We start from the raw sequence: 19788 nt of genomic DNA on the forward strand, positions 1-19788 counted from the left end.
ATAAGACCAACTCTTACCATTCTTCTCAATCCCTATCCTTAACAAGAAACCCTCATTATCATCTCATATGTAATGTTTGCAAAAGACAAGGTCATATTGAAAAGGATTGTCGTCAAAAAAATAGATTCAACAAATATCAATCAAAAGGCAAGGCTCACTTTGTTAGCATCGGCAATTATGACATAGAAGAGGAACCAGAAACAATCAACCTAGCCACCAGTGTTTGGGCACCTTCATCAAACTCCAAAGAAGAATATACATGGTTTCTAGATTCTGGAGCTACTCATCATATGACTTTTCATAAGGAATGGCTAGTCGACTTCAAAGAGATCTCTACTCCACTCCATGTTGCCATGGGGGACAACAGCATTCAACAAGCTCAGGGCTAGAGCACAATTCAAGTGGAGCTTCCCTCCAATCACATCATCAAGATACATGGAGTTTATTATGTTCCCAATCTCAAGAAAAATCTCCTAAGTATCAGTGAGCTCACTTCTCAATCCTCTCTAACTGCTCACTTCTACAAAGACCACTACATCTTACAGCTACTCTCACCCTCTCTCAAACTTACCTTCCCCAAAGAAGGTCAGCTTTATACACTTGGGTATTCACTACTACAACCTTCTTCCAATGCTTCAACTAACTCCACTTCACTCACAAGTCTACCACAGAATGCTCTCCTATGGCACTCTATGCTTGGTCATGCCTCTCAGAATGTTCTCCAACAACTTATTCACAAAAAGCTTGTCCGCGGCATTCCACCTCTCTCTCAACTTCCATTTTGTCAAGCTTGTGCTCTCAGTAAGGCCACAAATCTTCATTATCCCAAATCTTACTCCATTACGACTCAACCACTTCAATTAGTACACTCAGACATTTGTGGTCCAATAAATCCTGTATCTCTCACTAGAGCAAAATACTTTATGGTACTTATTGATGATTATTCAAGATATACTGTTGTATATTTTCTCACAAGGAAATCACAAGTCTTCTCCAAGTTTCAAGAATATAAGGAAGCAGTTGAAAATAAGCATGAGTTACAACTCAAAGCTCTTCGTACCGACAAGTTACAACTCAAAACTCAATGCTACGAGAGCTATGCTATCACTAGCTCGTCTGGGAAAAGACTACTGGGAGGAAGCAATTGCTACTGCAACATATCTTCAAAACAGGTTGTACTCCAACTCCCTACAAAATAACACTCCTTACAGGTTGTGGTTTGGTCACTCTCCTGACTTATCACATCTTAAAGTCTTTGGATGCACTGCATTTCTTGTCAATCAAGATCACAAATCCAAGTTTTCTCCTAGAGCCACACAACTGATCTTTACAGGATATGGAGAGCCACATGGTCACAAGGCATATCGCTTCTATGATCCAATTGATAAAGTCTTTATTTATGGCTGCAATGCCATCTTTTATGAAGAAAATCTTGTGACGTATAACACCACAACATGTCCATCTCTCACACTTATTCTAGTCGCAGAATCCCTAACATTAGATACGCCCCATGTAGATCCAAACTTCACTTCTACAAACTCCTCTCCGTCAAGTTCTAGTCACAATCACTCTTCATCTCCTTCATTGGCTTATTCTCATACAAAATGCAAACCTCTCAACACATGTGAAAATCCCTTATCTAAAAGGCATTCAAACCTTAAACCTTTGAAGCTTACAATGCATAAATCACAAAAGGCTGCAGGATATCAATCGGCGCATTTTTCGCCAGCTCATGATGCCACAAATGCCCCTATAATTGACGCAATACAAACGACTACAGCAAGCCATCACTCAACACGTTTGACAGCTGCTACTAATGACAAAAGGAAGCCATTATCCCACGCCTTGAAGTCGATTGCAGCAGACCATCACTCAGCACATTTGATGGCTGTTGCAAATGACAACCACCATTTCATAGCTCCTGCCACACAGTTGGCCAATGATGCCCCTGCAGATAACAAACAACATCAAATACTTCACCACACACAACTGCCCAATTATGGACCTATAAACAAGGTGACACAGCCACAAGGGCTAAAGGATACACAGCAACTTAATGTAGGACAACATGCGCCATCAATCTAAAGCAAATAACCAACTATCATTGCCAATATCAGATCCAAATCTGATACTCTTAATAATCCACAATTTGAAAAATCCCAAGACCATCTATATAAAGGTCAAACTTCCATTCAACAATTCTCATTCCCTCATGGACACTTGCCTCTTCTCCATGCCTCTACTCACAACTTAGCTCCATCCACCAATGAACAAAAACCCCGAAGGTCTGCTCGCATAGCCACAATGTCGTCGACATCAAGCAATACTTCTCCTACGGCTCTCATTGTTACGACTCTACGGCCTCCATCTCCAGCTTCTCCATCAATGCCGATTACTCTATTCAATACATCCGACTTCGATAGTGAAGAGGTACAATCACAATCAATTCCGTGCTTAAAGAACTTACATGATCTTCATCTTCAAGCCAACATTGCTCTTGGCCTAGCTTGAAACTCACCTCCAATAACTATTTCCGAAGCTCCAATTTGTCCTACTGTTACTCAGGCACTTCAAAGTACTGAAGCATCTCAATGGCAAGCTGCAATGCTTGAAGAATACAAAGCTCTACTTCACAATAACACTTGGAAATTGGTAACCCTTCCTCCTGGAGAGTCTGCAATAAGTTGCAAATGGGTACTTTGCAAAAAGCTCAAACCAGATGGCTCCATCGACAAATATAAAGCTCGACTTGTGGCTTGTGGTTTTGAAGAAGTTGAAAGCCTCCATTACGAAAATACATTCTCTCATATACCTTGTTTGTCATCTTTACGGGTATTACTCTCCATGGCAGCTCATTTTAAATTAATTCTTCATCACATTGATGTTAAGACTTCCTTCTTGCATGGCCACTTAGAAGAAAAAATATATATGTCTCAACCACCAAACTTTGTTGATCCCAAATATCCTACACACGTTTGTCCACTGCATAAATCTCTTTATGGTATAAAACAGGCACCTAGGTAGTGGTACACTCATATTCATTCTCACTTACTACACCATGGCTTTTGGAGGCTCAAAATTGATCACAATATTTACACTCTTCTTCAAGGCAACATTGTCTTTATCTTAGGTCTCTATATTGATGACATTCCTATTCTTGCCAACACTCCTTATGCAATGTCCAAAGCCAAATCTATCATATCTTCACAGTTTGCTATAACAGACTATGGTCCTATGCATTACTATCTTGGCATCAAAATTGAATAATCAACTACATCCATCAAAATGCATCAGCATACCTACATTATGTCTATTCTCTCCCGTTATTCCATGCTAAAATGTAATCCCATGGTCACTCCACTTTCCCAAAATCTACAATTGAATCCATCCTCCTCCCACTCTCTTTCTATTGATCAGGCTCGTGAAATGGAGACCATTACTTACATGAAAGCACTTGGATATCTCTGATATCTAATTACTTGTACCCATCCAGACTTATCTTATGCAGGACACATTCTCTCCAAGGCCATGCATCAACCCACTTATGAACATTGGAAGCAGCTCAAACCGGTCTTGTGATATCTAAAAGCAACATCAAATGTGGGAATTTGTTTTACAAAAGACAGCAATGATTTTCTCTTACGAGCCTATTTCGATGCAGATTGGGGTGGTGATCTTGCTACTCGAAAATCTCTCATTGGGTTTATCATTACTTTAGCAGGAGGTCCCATCTCTTGGAGTACAAAACAGCAACACTCCGTTGCACTTTCTACTACTGAAGCCGAATATGTGGCATGCAGCATGGCCGCCCAGGAAATAATTTATCTGAAGAAACTCTTGGAAGACATCAGTTTTGGGTATCAGCCTCAGCAAATTCCAATATTCACCGACAATAAAGCATCAATCTCTGTCATTCAAGGACCAAAATTAACATTAAACTCCGCCATATTGATATGAGATATCACTTTCCCATATCATCCTTCGGTATGTACCATCATGTGACAATGCTATTGATTTCCTCACCAAATCAATTCCTCACTTAAAGCACAAAATTGCCATGCAAATCCTTTGCATGATCTGATCGAAAGGGGAAAACATTTAGCTGAATTGATGTATTGAATGTAATCTTTTTTTATTATTTCTCTACATATACCTATGGAATCCTTTTGAGGGGGGATGTTAAGATAAAGTTGTGGATAAGGATAAAAGTTGGATAAGATAAGGACAAGTCAATATGTGGACAAAAGGATCTCATAGATATCCACTTTGTATATATCTTAGATATTTAGAGATAAGGCTCACCTACCTCATTTAATGTACCTTGTATATATACAACCACTAGCAATGAAATGCTCAACTGCAATTCACTACATTTTCTATATTGTCTCTATCTCTATTATACACATTATCCTCTTATCTTCAAGTTCCTGGTTTTCACTACAGGTGCCACATATTACTTCTCAACATATCCTATTCACTTCTCCTAAATCTACCCCTAAAGGTAATATTGTCAAATATCTTAGTAACTCCACTTATCCTATTAAAGGATTTGGAAAAATTTTATCAGCTACTACTAATAGCAATACATTTACATTTACTAATGCTTTGGATGAGTGAGACATCCAAAAAATTTGTTGTCTACTTTTGCACTTGCTTGATTGTGAATCTTGTTGGAAACAAATAAATACTTCATGACCTCTCATGTAGTGATGCAATAATTACATCTAGTTTACTATATCATGGACTATACAAGCCCAATAGTTATGATAACTATATGGAAGACATGGCATATGTGGTTGAATATTTGCAAGCTATTCTAAATACAAAACTTTGGCATGCATGCTTTGGTCATCTAAATTTTAATAGTTTGTTATGCCAATAGATATGGCATCTTCATTGCCTACTCTTGAGGCACCTACAAAACATGTTTGTGTAAGGTCTACATATTGAGTAAAATGCAACATGCTTCTTTTTAAAAAGAGGGTTCAATGAGAGTTATTAAATAACAAACAACTTGTCCATGGTGATGTTAAATATCCAATGCAAACACTATATTTTGTATTTTGTGACTTTCACTTATGATTACTCTAGGTATGCATGGGTATATGGTTTGAAAGCTAAGTCCAAAGTGTTTTCATGTGCACTCTCTATTCGGATTGGAGAGGGGGGATTATATGTCTACAAAATTTAATGCATACGAAAATATACATTGCCATATACACCATAGAAGAATGGTCTAGCTAAGAGAAAGAATAGATCTCTCATAAAGATGGTTGTTGTGTTGGGTCAAAAGTCAAGCTTTGCCACAATTTCTGGATTAAGGTTGTTCTATGTGCAACTTATGTACTTAACAAGTGTTCCACATGTATTTCATTATATCACTCCATATGAGGCTTAGCATGGCAAAAAGCCATCTATTGCTCACTTGCATGTTTTTGGTTGCTTGGCCTATGCTTTAGTACTAGTGCAACAATGCAAAAAATTGGATGACAAAGCTATAAAATGCATCTTTGCTTAGTAGAATACTAAGGGGAAGGGCAAGAAGCGATTTTTTTGAGTGAGCTTTTGAGCGAGTTTCTTTTAGCAACCCCTCTATTCTTATTCTACATAGTTCACTTATTCTAGCCTTAGATGTACCCATCACCAAATTGAGCAACAATGGAATGAGGAGTATTGGAAGGTGCATTGGAAGGAGGTGTACCTAATCTGTGCCTCTATTCTTATTCCACATAGTTCACTTATTCCAAGGCACAAATTAGGTGTATTGGAAGGAGGAGTAGCTCATATATAAGCATCACCAGATTGAGCAGCAGGCAGCAGAATGAGGTGTACTGGAGATGTCCTATCTTCCTCGACTACCTAAAGGTGAATTCCCCTCCAACGAGAAGACATTATACCAAACATACTTGAAGGAAAAAATGTGCAAGAGATATAAGGATCCAGATTTCAATAAGTAATTCCACGTGTATTATTTAGAATATGTCACACTTTTATGTATTCTTCTAAAGAGAATATAGTTGATCATAGGAAAGTGATACCTCCAATGCATTTTTTTTGGTAACTCACTCTTCAGTAAGGAGTAAGGGTGAAGCCATAATTTCTAAAATGTTTTGATGATATTGATTGGCCACACTTTATTCCTACAATGATACTATTTGTGGATGATAGCATAAAGAAGATACATTGTAACCCACCTAACTCCTTTACATATCCATTTACATTTTAAGAAAAGCCCATGGATACCATCCTCATCAAACACCTGCTTCCCTACTTGACTAAGGTAAATCCTTTCAATAGTATTGTCTTGGAATACATGCTTCCATGTTTGATTGAGCTAGCACATTTTCATAGGGGATTCTAGGAGTTTGCTATAGAACATCCATTTCACCCTCCAGCAATGGACATTTGGATTGATATTTAGTGTTTGCAATAAATATGTTCATTTTCTTTGCGCATAAGTAGTTTCCTAACTTGCAAATGCATTTGTGGATTTAGTAAATTTTTTTGTAGTTTTAATAGTAATGTCGTGCAATATAATGTAAAATATATCATTATATTAAAATATTCTATTATTAAAGTGTGGAGTTTAAAATGAAGAATTCTTAAAAAGAATAACAACTGCAAGTAATGAAGCAATATGGAGCTACATTTTATAGAGATTGTGAAGCAATTGCTTGCAAGGGTCTATTGTAAACGAATACATAACTTCAATCCATATGTAAGCCTAATCAAATGAGGAAGAGAGAGAGCAATGTGCAAGTATAAGTGGATGTGTCTGTAGTTTGCTTGTGTGTGCATAATAAAAGTACTAACACATCAAGATGTAATTATAAAATACATGTAAAAAAGGGAGAGAGAGAAAACATGGATGTATATGTAGTGTGATATCTCATAAATATGCATAATTGAACCATTAACATTGTGATAATATTATCAAAGATAAGCATATCAACTTAATCTAGTGATCTAAATAAGTTAAGGAGAGAGAACTACTAATGCATTGTTAGAGAGAGATGATAAATGACATAGTTGGGGGTGAAAAGACACAAAGAGAGAGAGAGAGAGAGAGAGAGAGAGAGAGAGGAGATTGTTATTCAGGAGGAGAGGGAGATGCATGTTGTGGATCCCCAACATGCATGTGTGTGTGTGAATGTGTGTGTGTGTGTGTGTGTGTGTGTGTGTTACTCATGTGTGCACAATTAAAGTACTAATACATCATGATGTAATTATAACATGTATGCAAATAATTGAGACAAGGGGGATGTGAATGTATATGGAGTGTGATATCGCTTGTGTATGTGTAATTCGACCACTAACATTGTGATAATATTATAAAAAATAATCACATAAGCTTAATGTAGTGATGTAAAACAATTAAGGAGAGAGAGAACTACTAGTGTTGAGAGAGAGAGAGAGAGAGAGAGAGAGAGAGAGAGAGAGAGAGAGACTTGGGGGTAAAAAAGAGAAAGAGATAGAGAGATAGAGAGAGAGGGTATTATTGAGGGGAAGGAGGAGAGGGAGATGCATGTTGTGGGTCTCTAAGAAATGAGAGAGAGAAAGAGAAATGTTATTGAGGGGAGTGAGATGTCAATGGTTGGTCTCCAACATATGACGAGAGAGAGAGAGAGAGAGAGAGAGAGAGAGAGAGAGAGAGAGAGAGAGAGAGAATCGGTTGTGGTTTTGATGAGGAGGTGGAGAGTAAGATGTGGTGGTGTAGTGGCAGTGCTAATGGTAGTAATGTTATTAAGGTGAGTGAGATGTCGGTGGTTGGTCCCCAACATACAAGGAGAGAGAGAGTAGAATTGGTTGTGGTTCTAATGAAGACAAGGAGAGTAGGATGTGGTGGTGGTAGTGGCAGTGGAGGAGGAGCATTGGTGCTTGAATATGCCCAAAAGGAAAAGAGGACCAAGTGGACTATGTGGAATAAAACTCGAGGTTGCCAAAAAAATCTTGCTCAAAAGCTTGCTCCAAAAGCTCGCTTCTCACATGCACTCAAATACTAAAAGCAAAGGTTACAAGCTATATCATATGCCACAACCTAAGCATATATTGGTCAATCATGATAGTTTGTTAGACCCTTGAACTTGGATCTTGGCCAAAGTTCAAGACCATATAAAAGAATGGACTAGGGACCTTCGATGCAGTATTAAGGTCTATTGTATCTCCAAATACAATTATCCTCTAAAAAATAAATTCTCCACATCACATGCATCCCCATCCAAAAATGTGGCAATAGGGGTAGGAATCAAGAATGAAACCTTAAGACTTATCTCTCGCTAACTTCCCTTTATGCGAAAGTCTATATCATACATTAATCCGTAATGGTGCATAAGGGGATATAAAGTTCTTTCCAATAGCATTTTTTAAAGCAGCCTACATGCAAATATTATGCCATCACTTAACATGTGCTTCCATTGTTGGTGGGCATATCCCTTGATATGAAATAGCTTAATCTTTTTAGCCTTTGATTTCTTGAAGAATTCAAAGTGAGTCTCATATCTATCCATCCATTTATCCCCTCCATCCAAGGTGTTGCTTTACTTTGGGAATTGAATTCCTATGCACCACAACAAAAGTCTTGGTGAACACAATGTGATCCCTACTTGCAAATTTCTATGCCCTTTTTCAACAAGCTTCTTCCTTCACATACTTGATATTCGAGAGTTGAGTTACCTAGAGCACATAGTGCTCAAGCAAGCTAAAGTATCTTATATTTTTTCCTTAGATATTAAGGTCTCGAGAAAAGCTATAGTGGAAGGGATTTCTTATTCTACCGTTAGGTGGCTAAATTGCATGCCAAATGTAATTACATTCTGTAAGCAGTGTGGTCATTATAAAGCTAAGGCACTAAGGAGAGATTTCTCTCTTGCTATAGGATTTCAAATTTCTCTCCTTTGTTATCTTGCTATGGATCCTATTGATGGTATTTTCCTTGTCTACCTCCAACATGTTTGGTTTTTTATAGAAAATCAAGAACAATATAGTGTTGAAGATGCAAAAGTACCGTTGAAGATAAGGTGGGAGCTAATGGTTGATGCTCCAAATCACATTTACTTAAATGTGGTCAAGGATAAACAACAAAACGAATCTTGTCCCTATGCAAAATGGAGAAGGGTGCAAAAATGAATTGAAGATTGGGGAGATTGTTAATTGAAGAAGGATGCATCTTAATTGAAGAAGGGTGCATCATAATTAATGATGGTGAGATTGTTGGTGTTTTTGAATGTCCTCTTTCCTTTCTTGTTGCAAAGGAACCACCTTCTATTGTAAAGTATAAGCATCAAACTGCTCATTTTCTTGATGTTCAAATTGATAAGGTGCCAATGGGAGTTAACAATTGATGTTCGAAATCACTTTTTCTTTAGTACATTGAAGGCTAAACAACAAAAGGAGTCAATTGTCTCCATGCAAAATGGAGGAGGGTGCAACTTAATTGAAGATGGTTAGATAGTTTGTGTGTTTCAATGTCGTCTTTTCTATATTGTTGCAAAGGAGCCACCTTCTATTACAAATTTGGAGCATCAAATTGCTCATTCATATTGATGTTCAGAATGATAAGTTGCCAATCGAGCATAATATTGGACAAGCTACCTCGCTCTTCTAATGAAACATTATTTATCCTCGAATCTGATAGGACTAGGAAAGCTCCTAGTATCGGTGAATTGTCCAGGTTTAGGCTCTAGCTATGTGGCCCCAATAATGGCTACAAGGGCCTCCCTTCTCAATTGCTAGTACAAGTGATGTGATCGTCCCTCACAACCTTCCAATGCTAGAGTGGGAGTGTAAGAAGGTGAGGTGGAGCGTTTGTGTCTCATCCATACAATTATACAAGTGCACATGTTCTAAAGAGGGGCATTCCTGATGCATCGATCGAAGTTTGGCAAGTTCAAATCAAAAAGTTGGCATTGGTATCTAGATTCATGATGAGCTACTTCTTTGCCAGAGAGCAAGATTGGCTCCTAGTCTAAGCTCACATGAGGGGACACTTATGTTGTTTATGAGGAATTCATAGTCACATATGTTCAATGGCATTTTTGATAGGATGATCTTGTATGCTACTACCAAACGTTGTTGACAAATATTGAGAGCTGCTATGATTCTTCTATATTTTCAAGAGCTGGTACAATCAACATTGACATTAGATTCTATCCAAGGCATCTTGGTGGTGGGCTAGCCACTTCCTACCTAGATATCCATGGTTCTCTTCTGGTGGTGGTTGTTGTATGGCTTTGATGGGTTCTTATCTTCGTATCATTATATTGCACCAAATCACCCATGATCTGAGAGAGGGTGTTAGCAAATGTCAATTCATGTGTGCGTCTGTGCATATCAAAGAGGGCTAAGCACATTCTAGATATGTTAGGTGTTTTATATGTCATTTTGATGGTGTTTATGGCATTTATTGTTGGCCAACTAGCATTTATTATTAGCCAACCTAACATCATTTATCGCACTTATTTGGCCTATATAATTGGCCACTTCCTCCTCCACATCATCAATCATTTACCTCCTCAAGTTCTGGTGGAGAAAGGGAGCCAATGCTAGTGCCTTGACAACCAATGACTTACATTGGATCTATATTGTCTCATATATTGGTATATGAATCCCACTTCCCGAGCATCTCCTTGCTTCTAAGTTCTTGTGCAATGTTCTTTTCTTTTGCAGTGTTCTCTTTTCTTGTCTCTTGAATTCAACAATCTATTACAACAGCTTTCCACACTTCCATCGCTACATCCACTTCTAACATATATGTGCTAAGTACCCTTCATGAAGAGTGACCTACCTCATACATTTCTTTATTGTGAAAATCCATTATCCCAATGAGTAAGCTCCAAAGGGAGACCTATAGTCAAGCTCAAGCTCAAGTCTAATTCCACTTGGCATTTCGATTGGAGTGTCAATACTTCTCTTTCTTTAAAAAGTACTTTGCCATGGATTCTAATATTGTCGTGGAATAGGACAGTAATGAAATCACCCCATCCTGATACAATATACCATGCCTCCAACTTGTCTCGTGCCAAATGCAAGGATAATGTAAAGCATCTCTTATGGGCATGCTCAAAAGTCAAGTGTATGGTCTAGATTGTACAAGGTATGAATTGAGCTTGATTATCTAATAGTTCTGGTGTTAAGCAAACTCTGTTGGGTGATCAAGTTAAGTCTAATGATGATGATGAGTGGGGAACTATTTTGCAAGATATTTGGAGTGCCCCAAAAAAGGTTCTCTTTTGCCTTTGGAAGAGCTAAAAGCAGTTTCGACTGCCTCTACAGTGCTCCCAAAGAGCTTGCAATTGGCTATGTCTTTGATGAAATGCCTTAAAAAGCAGTAAACATGTTACATGTAGATCTGCTCTTAAGATGCTTTAGAGAGCTTCGTAGATAATGTTTTAGAAGTTTTCTGTCCTTTGGCCCTTCTTTGAAGCTGTAAAGTTTATCTATTATTAACAAGAATACATTTAACTCTTTATTTTTCAAAATAATACGCTTAACAAAGGGACTCAAGTTACCAAAACGTGACACTATTTTTACTGTATCAATTGAGTAATTTTAGTTGAGAGGACTTACAGATAACTTCACAGTAGATAAGGCCTTCAGACTTAACAAGCATGATGTCTCTGTAGTTAGGAAATTTTTCAAAAAGGCATATGTACTTGTTAATTGTACCTCCACCAGTAAGAGTAGTCAAAATGTCAACAGAACAGTCACTATGACGCGCTTAAAACAAATACACTTACACAAGAAGACTGACCAAGTATATTAAATTTCTTATTTTCGAGTACAATGTATTGATCAAGAATATAGCTTAAATGCTGAACTATGCAGCAGTAATGGTAAATTTGTTCTTCAAGCCTGTTGAGAATACACAAGCATGTCAAGCATAACTAGTATGCCACATCTACCTTTACATGATAAAAGGGGTTGATATAGCATCCTTACAACCAAGAAAAGATTTCCCAAATACTTGGATGACTGGCATGGCCCATCAGGCATATCAAAGGCAGAGGCGTTCACATGCCATACAAGCTCAGAAACAGGGGACAGTTTCGCTTGCTTCAGCTAAATGTCGACACGAGCAGTTCAAAAAAAATGACGGATCAAATGTAGCAGTCCATTGCTGCAGTTCGCTAATTCAACCACCACCTCCCAAAACCATATCCTATCTCCCTCTCTGCATTGACAAAACTAGAACAAATTTGCCTTGGAGAATCTTCCTAAGAAGTTTGAACCATAGGGTCTCCAATTATATACAGAAGACAATTTTTACAGTACATCATGTCATGCTATGTAAACCTGTGTATACTTTGCCACACATGCAGAGCATGTACACTTGCCTCTAGAGAACTGTCACCTGGTAAGCTTGATAGCCTGCTGATTTGAAGAGGGGCTTCTAACAAAACTGCAAAATCTATGCTCTTGATCATTCTCGAGACAATGGAGCCAGCATCCACAACTCTTTTGCTCATTGACAGAAGCCTATTTAAACTCCATCAACAAGCATCCAGTGTGATGCAACTTGGGCCCAACAACCAACTACCTTGGATCAAATCATACTGTATCGAAAACAAAGTATGTTTTCAGATGACAAACTCCTGTCATATCACTTAGAGACAAAATGTTATGAAGGCTATTCTTGCCAGAACTGTACATCCAAAAGTCATAGCAACGACCGGTCAAATAAGCACATAATTCATAAACATGTAGAGGAAGTCAACAGAGAAAAGGCAATCTTGTGAACGTGAAAATGCAAAGAACAATGAACATGAGAATGCAACGAGATGAACATGAGCTAGCCTCTAAAGATGTATCTTCAAGGATAACTTCTTCATGTGCTTTTCATTGAAAAATTGGAATGGAAGTTCCACCACTTTGATGAGCTTTACGGGTACATACAACTTACCCATCAGAAGCATCCTAGGAACCTGTAGTAATTATAAGGACCCTGGATTAATCCAGCCTCCTTCACTGAGAAGACTATCAAACTAGACAACTTTCGCAAGATTGCTACTATTTACAAATGAGAACTCTGCCAGCTAATTTGATGTTATGCCTTCTAAAGTTTCATGGCAACAATTAAGCATCATCAGCATCACTGCTGGCCTGGTGTGAGTCTAGGTAGAAATCGGTACCATCCCCATCAACCACTTTTGCTCTGCCTCCAAGCAAAACAAGCTCTCAGTGATCAGAATATCATACACTAGCTAGCGAAAATTAAAGCCAGTAGTAAACCCATTCAGCCCGACCAATATGCTATCCTTAGCAAATGGCTCTAGAGGTATATCTACATCAAGTAAGGCTTACCGTTCTAGTATGAACTTTCCTTCTTTGTACTTCTGACCTTTTTCTGATGCAAATTCCTGTCAAATGAGAAGGCTATAAGGCCAAGAGTTTGAAAAACCATTTTGCATAGAAGCCAAGACTGATTTGAACCAACTATTTCCAGTGGTAGGTCTTACATATTTCCACCCAACATTGCGTCCACAGCAATTGCAAAAGATATCGCCAACTACATGCATTCCTGTTGTCATCAACCGGTGTTCTAAAGGACCAACATTTACATTTACACTGCAAAAGAAGACATGTTATGACTTGAAACTACAGAGAGTCCAAGAATACTACAGGAGAAGCCCTAGCCTTGATGTTCTCAGAATAAGGAGTGCATTAGCTTTGTAAAATTATCACATTAAGAATTTAATGACATTAGAATATAGTATATAAGACTATTGCGGCAGAAGAACTGACTCCTGGTTTAAAAATTAAGACAATTCAAAGTCCAGAGCTGCATTTCACTGCCATATTGGCTCTTGTGCACCCTGAGTGGCTGCTGTAAGCCATCATTGCTCCTGCAACATGTAGCACAGCTTCTGTACAAATTTCTCTAAACATCATCCTCTCACATGACTTCAGCAGGTCAAAGAGCCCTACTGAATGGAGATCAGCTCCTTAAAAGCTTCATAATGTAACTATTCCAGTGATCATTAATTCTCTGCTTCCCAAAGAGCTACCTTTGAGGCCACATGTAAAACAAGGTCATCCATGGATCACTCTTCAATTTTAGAACATGCCATTGCACCAAAACATGCAATTGGCCTCCAGCAGCACAATAAGCCCTAAGATGAATATTACAACTCACAAATGGAAAATGGCATCAGTTGAGGGACTAACACTGTATTAAATAGATAGGCCCTCCCATGTCGACAGTGAAAAGCCTGAGCACAATCCAACACCCATTGAATTTTCAGGAAACAGTTGCAAAGCCTAAAGAGATATACTGTACAAAGAAACGACCTTTGAACGCTTCACACACAAGGGTTTAACCAGACACAGACTTGTTCAAGCACATGCATGAAATTAGAACCTGCATGCACTTCAAACACAACACGAGAGGGTCAAAAACAATTTCCATAACTAAGAAACATCAACCAAAAAAGTGGCAGCCAAATATCATTCAAGTGAAGGGGTATGATCATCTGTGCACATGCCATCCTACTTATCAGCTTCAGCTGATAGGAGCAAGTAAAGGCATTCATCTGTAGACAAATGGATAGATAACCATACATGTACATAGAGAACACATCGTCAGAACCAGTACACTGCAAGGAAAACAAGCAAACTCTCCCATTTTGCAAATCCATATCCAGTGATGAAACACATGGCATGTGTCAGCTTCCATGCACATAGACTTCACATCGTTGGAATAAACATACAGGGAAAAAAAACACAAGCAAACTGCCCCATTGCAAATCCATATCCAGTTATCAAACTCATGGCATCTGTAAGTTTGGGGACAGAGACATTCACAGCATGCTTCAGCTTAGCATTGACCACAAATTCTGAAGCATCTGCGTGATACAGAAGGGTCCCCAAGACATCCGTCAAGATACATGAAGAAATGCAGACAAACATACTTGATATAAGCACAGACCATTTACAGGTAAAAGGAGAGTGACAGGCTCCAAAAAAGTCATTCCAATTGCAGGTCCTGGCTGAAAAAACAGGACATTTGAAAAATATCAAAACTCATCAGGGAAAGCTAAACCTTGGAAAGAAGCTCCTCAACATTGGCCAAATGGCTGTGGCAAGATTTGCAGCTGTAGATCCGACCTTCTAGCTGTATGAGGTACAAGCGGCCCATCTCTCTCTCTCTCTCTCTCTCTCTCTCTCTCTCTCTCTCTCTCTCTCTCTCTCTCTCTCTCTCTCTCTCTGTCTGTCTGAATATAAGCTCTGCTCACCACTCAATGAGAGAGACCCTGATCACCACTCAATGAGAGAGGCCCTGATCACTGAAGAGAGCCTGCCATAGAAAGAACAGAGCATCGGGCAATGAGTGACCTTGTTTACGAGACCACTTACGTGCTAGCAGACAACAGATGAGAGAGATGCCATAGACGCAAAAGACACAAAGAGAGAGAGAGAGAGAGAGAGAGAGAGAGAGAATGCTTACCTCCCCTGCCTGCCTGCCTGCCTGCCCTGGGTAGCTATTAGAGAGTCAAAGAAGCGCAAGCTGGTGTGATAACAGGCGTGTTTTTCTGTCTGTTTGTCTCTCTCCCCTCTCCGTGTGGAAAAAGCCATAAAATTTTTCGACAACGCTTTTTCCGTGCTTGAAAGAAATTCTCATTTAACCAAATTAAAAATAGCCACAAAATTCTATTCTTGAACCTGGGCCTGGAAAGGCACTACGCGTGAACTGCATAGCCCCCCTTCCATGCACTAGCTGAACTTTACCTGCGCTTGTTGTGAATCGTGATCGCTTATCAAACCACAACATCATGAGCTTCTGCTACTACAAGAGGAACATTCAACATACTATATTACCTGGTAACCCCCCCCATCCCCCAACCACACCTAACTAGCTATGTGGTGCCTCCCAAGCTAAAGTTCGTGATATTGAACACTATGAGCAAAAGTGAGGGTAATCAGCCACATTTCCAACAATGGGAAAGTATTAAAAATTGCTTGTGGTACTTTCAAACAAAAAGTGTGTATCCCCTAAATAGAATTAGGTCACGCCAAGGTCAACAATACTCCCCTAGTGCTAATGATATATTTTGTTGCCCCCACTAGTTTTGGTGTCACACCAAGGTGGGTGAAAGCATGCTTCTTTTTTTTCCATGTCACCAAGTCATGCATACCAACACATCCCTATCACAGTTCTCAATTAAGATATGGTTTATTTCACCTTTCTCAAGCAACGACTATTTCTAACGAGACTTGGGCAAATCTGTGTGTGTGTGAGTGTGTATGTGTGTGTGTGCAGCTGACATTGAAAGGTGTACATGTTCTTATTCTACAAGGAATCAAAGAGGGCATGCAAATCACATACAACCTTTGCAGAATACATGTTAAAACCTTCATATGTTCTCATCAATAGGAGAGGACCTGCAACAATTGAGAAAACCAAAAAGCACCCTAAAGTAGTATATTTGCTTCATACCTTCTCAAACTAACTTCAACTTGAGACAAAACCTTTGCATTAGGTTAGTTTGATATGTTATTCCATGTACAAAGGTTGAACCACTACAATGTTCAACATCACATTTGTAATATGTTATATTGCTATTGTCTCTTAAATATTTTTTCAATTCCAAAGTAGGATTCCACATCATTTAGATATCCACTACCACCTCTATTTTGTACCTCATCATCGTGAATCTGAGAAATCTATAGATGCCAAACTATGCACAAAAATAGATACATAAATAAATTATCGCATCCACAATCGTTTACATTAGACTCTAATGAAACACACATGTTTCCTTCAACAAAAACACCTTATCCTTTCTGCCAAGGCATTAATATTTCTTCTTCCACAATGTAGCAAGTTGTTTTCAACAGACGTCCATGCATGAGAATTAGTATAATACCACACATCCATGCATGAGAATTAGTATAATATGTCTGATTTGTTGCTCAAATATATTTAAACATGCATCTCCTATTACACAGTTTCCAAGTTTCGTGAAACATGGTTTGCATGCACATGAAGATGTAACGAGTTGTTATTCTATGCAGACAATGATTCATCCTTTGTTGCATCATCTGACTCCATGGGAATCTCTACAAGACTCATGCTGATGTCCTTCAATGCTATGTAAGGCTCCCATTATGAGAAGCCATGTGTGAGCATGTACATTGGGTGGATCTTGACTTGTATGTCAAATGAGATCTATATGACTAGATGGCAAAAAGATGATCTTTGTAGATCTAGCATTTGGGTTAGATAGAGTAGTTATGCTGGTAGCAACTCAAGGCACAATCCATCGAGTTGCGAGGTGTGGCCCCTAACTCGATGGTAAAGGGAATATTCCCTGGCTGACTAGGAAAGAATCATAATATGGTTGGACATGCTAACTGGACTACCTTCCTAAGCTATAAAAGGATGACCCCTCTAAAGTCATAGTTAATCTATCTTTCACCCAATTAGAGTTCTTCCAACTCCCCTTAAGCTCTTCACCTATCATTTATCTAGATCGCCATCTAAGCTTCACAGTGGAAACACACCAGTGGTAGACAGAGCCATCTTTGTATCAATTTGTTTGAAATTAAAGTAGTCTTCTCTATTCTTCTCATATTTGCTGTGCGTTCTCTATTCCTTGCTCAGATTCTATTTGATATACATCAATTGTTTGTTGTAATGTCATAGCCATGCCCTATACACCCTCAATAAACTTTGCAAAAATCTATAGCTTCTTGTGTTGAGAAATGTGCAATCACACCCCTTCTATAGCCCCTTTGTAATGAATAACAAGGCTATAGAGGCGAACTCAAGCTCAACCACCAAGACTCACGGATCGCTTATTCTTACAAGTGTTTCAAGCCGAGCACTAATGGCTACCTCTCACATAGCCGACACGCCATCTCTCTCTATGAGTGTAGTGAGCTTACCTCTATGCCAGATCAAGTTGCCTCCTCTCTTGAGTACTTCGATAGCTCCACAATCCAAGTACAAGCTTCAAGCAAGCTCAATCCTCAAGCTCCATTGCCATGAGCAAGGCAAGAGAAGAAAAGAGAAGAGAAAAAGAGAGAAGAAGATGGAGAGCTTCTCCACAATGGACTTTCACCCTTACACACTCACTCCCTCACACTCTCACATTCCCTCTCTCAAGCACAAGCTCAAGCAAGCAAGCAAGAAGAAGAAGAAGAAGAAGAAGAAGAGAGCTACTTTTGGCCACACACAAGAGTGAGCTTCTTCATTCACTTTTTGCCTTTTATACAAAACCCTAACCCTTATTCCCTTTGGGCTGTCATCTCCTTTTTGGTCCATGGAAGGGACTATTGTGATTTGTTATAGAGAAGTTTTGGTGGTGGTGTAGATGAAGGTCATTGGTGGCACTTTGTTGGCCTGATTGGTTGGTGATAGGGTTGTTGTAGTTGGTGATAGGTCTATTCTTTGTTGGGAGTTGCACTCCTGGCTGGCACAGGCGTTGGTGTTCTGGGAATTCTGCACATGACGATTCTTTGGTGGGCTTGCATGATGATAAAGGATAAGAGTTCATAATTTAGTGTTGATGAAGAGTTGATGGTACTTTCGTTGGAGTCTTCAATACCTGCAATTGAAAACCTTTCACATGGTCTCTCCCTAGGGGTTAGTGCTAGTCTTCTTATCGTGCATAAGACATAGTTTGATTAGTTTGGGAGACAGGTCAAACTCTAAGCAAGCCAAGAGTATTGTCGTACACAAGAATGGAATACTAGCACCTCAACCAGCAAGGTTTAAAGTATGCCTAAGGGTTTTAGTTGTTAGTAATTTATCATTTGAAGGGGAGCTACAAGCTCTACCCTGAGACCTACAGACCACTTATTGCTCAAGTGTTTCGAACCAAGTGGCCATGGCTACCTCTCACATAGCCGACGCACAATGCCTACCTTACGGGTGTAGTGAGCTTACCTTGATGCTCAATCGAGTACCCTCCTCTTTCTTGCACACCGATAGCTCTACGATCCTTGAGGCAAGCTCAAGCAACCTCAATCCCTCTCCCATGAGCTTCATCCTTCATAGCCACGTGCGAGAAAAGAGAAAAGAAGAGAGGAGGGGAAGATGAAGAGAGAAGATGGAGAGCTTGTTCTCCAAGATCCCTCACTCTCACACAATCACTCCCTCACTCCCTCACATTCTCTCAATCCCTCTCTCAAGCACAAGCAAGAAGGCAAGAAACAAGAGAAGAAGAAGAAGAAGCTTTGGCCACACACAAGAATGATCTTCTCATTCACTTTTTGAACTTTATATACATGCCCTACTTTTCATGGGCGGTCATCCCCTTTTTTACATGGCCGGCCATTAGCCTTGGCCCATTTCTCATTTCCCACCGTTCTAATCTATCCTATTCCCAACTAATGTATACAATTTGCACAGGAGTGAGCCTGGTGCTCTTTTACAAGGATTCGGGAGCACTTTCACACTTAATGGTACACTTTTTACTCTTTTACTTTCCTTGGACGACTCTAAGACTTCCTGAGGGTCGTGCCCGTGTTTTTAATTCTTTCAGGGTCTAGTTACCGGTTAAGGCGCCTTTTTCTTCCTTTTGTCCTGCGCCTTTTGCTATTTCCTTTTTTCCATTTCCCGCTCCTCTGTGCTGTGGTAAACATTAGGTAAACATCATTCAAACTAAGAATGGAGCCGGATCCCATTCTATGAGGCCAAACTCTTGACAAATAACTATTGTAATAATGTTTACCCCTAAACCTCAACCTTTGAGAATTTAGGCAATCACACCCAATGTAGCCTCTTTGTATGGAGTAATTGGGCCAAGGGATGGTTCCTCGTAGTAATGTGTAGATGAAGCGAGGATT

General features: G+C 39.2%; 1 protein-coding gene across 1 annotated transcript; it reads right to left on the reverse strand.

The window, feature by feature from the left end:
• Window positions 1–11742: 11742 nt before the first annotated feature.
• On the reverse strand, window positions 11743–15693 carry LOC148014399 (protein yippee-like At5g53940). Its single transcript, XM_087666338.1, has 6 exons — window positions 15443–15693; window positions 15038–15292; window positions 14164–14207; window positions 13455–13563; window positions 13300–13355; window positions 11743–13150 (listed from the first exon to the last, which is right to left on the reverse strand). The coding sequence occupies exons 2-6, from the start codon at window positions 15131–15133 to the stop codon at window positions 13072–13074; spliced, it is 384 nt and encodes a 127-aa protein (XP_087522464.1). The 5' UTR covers window positions 15134–15292; window positions 15443–15693; the 3' UTR covers window positions 11743–13071.
• Window positions 15694–19788: the final 4095 nt, after the last annotated feature.

This window comes from Lygodium microphyllum, chromosome 25, assembly GCF_053477565.2.
Source record: "Lygodium microphyllum isolate KBCC chromosome 25, Lygodium_microphyllum_v1.1.10, whole genome shotgun sequence".
Taxonomy (NCBI): domain Eukaryota; kingdom Viridiplantae; phylum Streptophyta; class Polypodiopsida; order Schizaeales; family Lygodiaceae; genus Lygodium; species Lygodium microphyllum.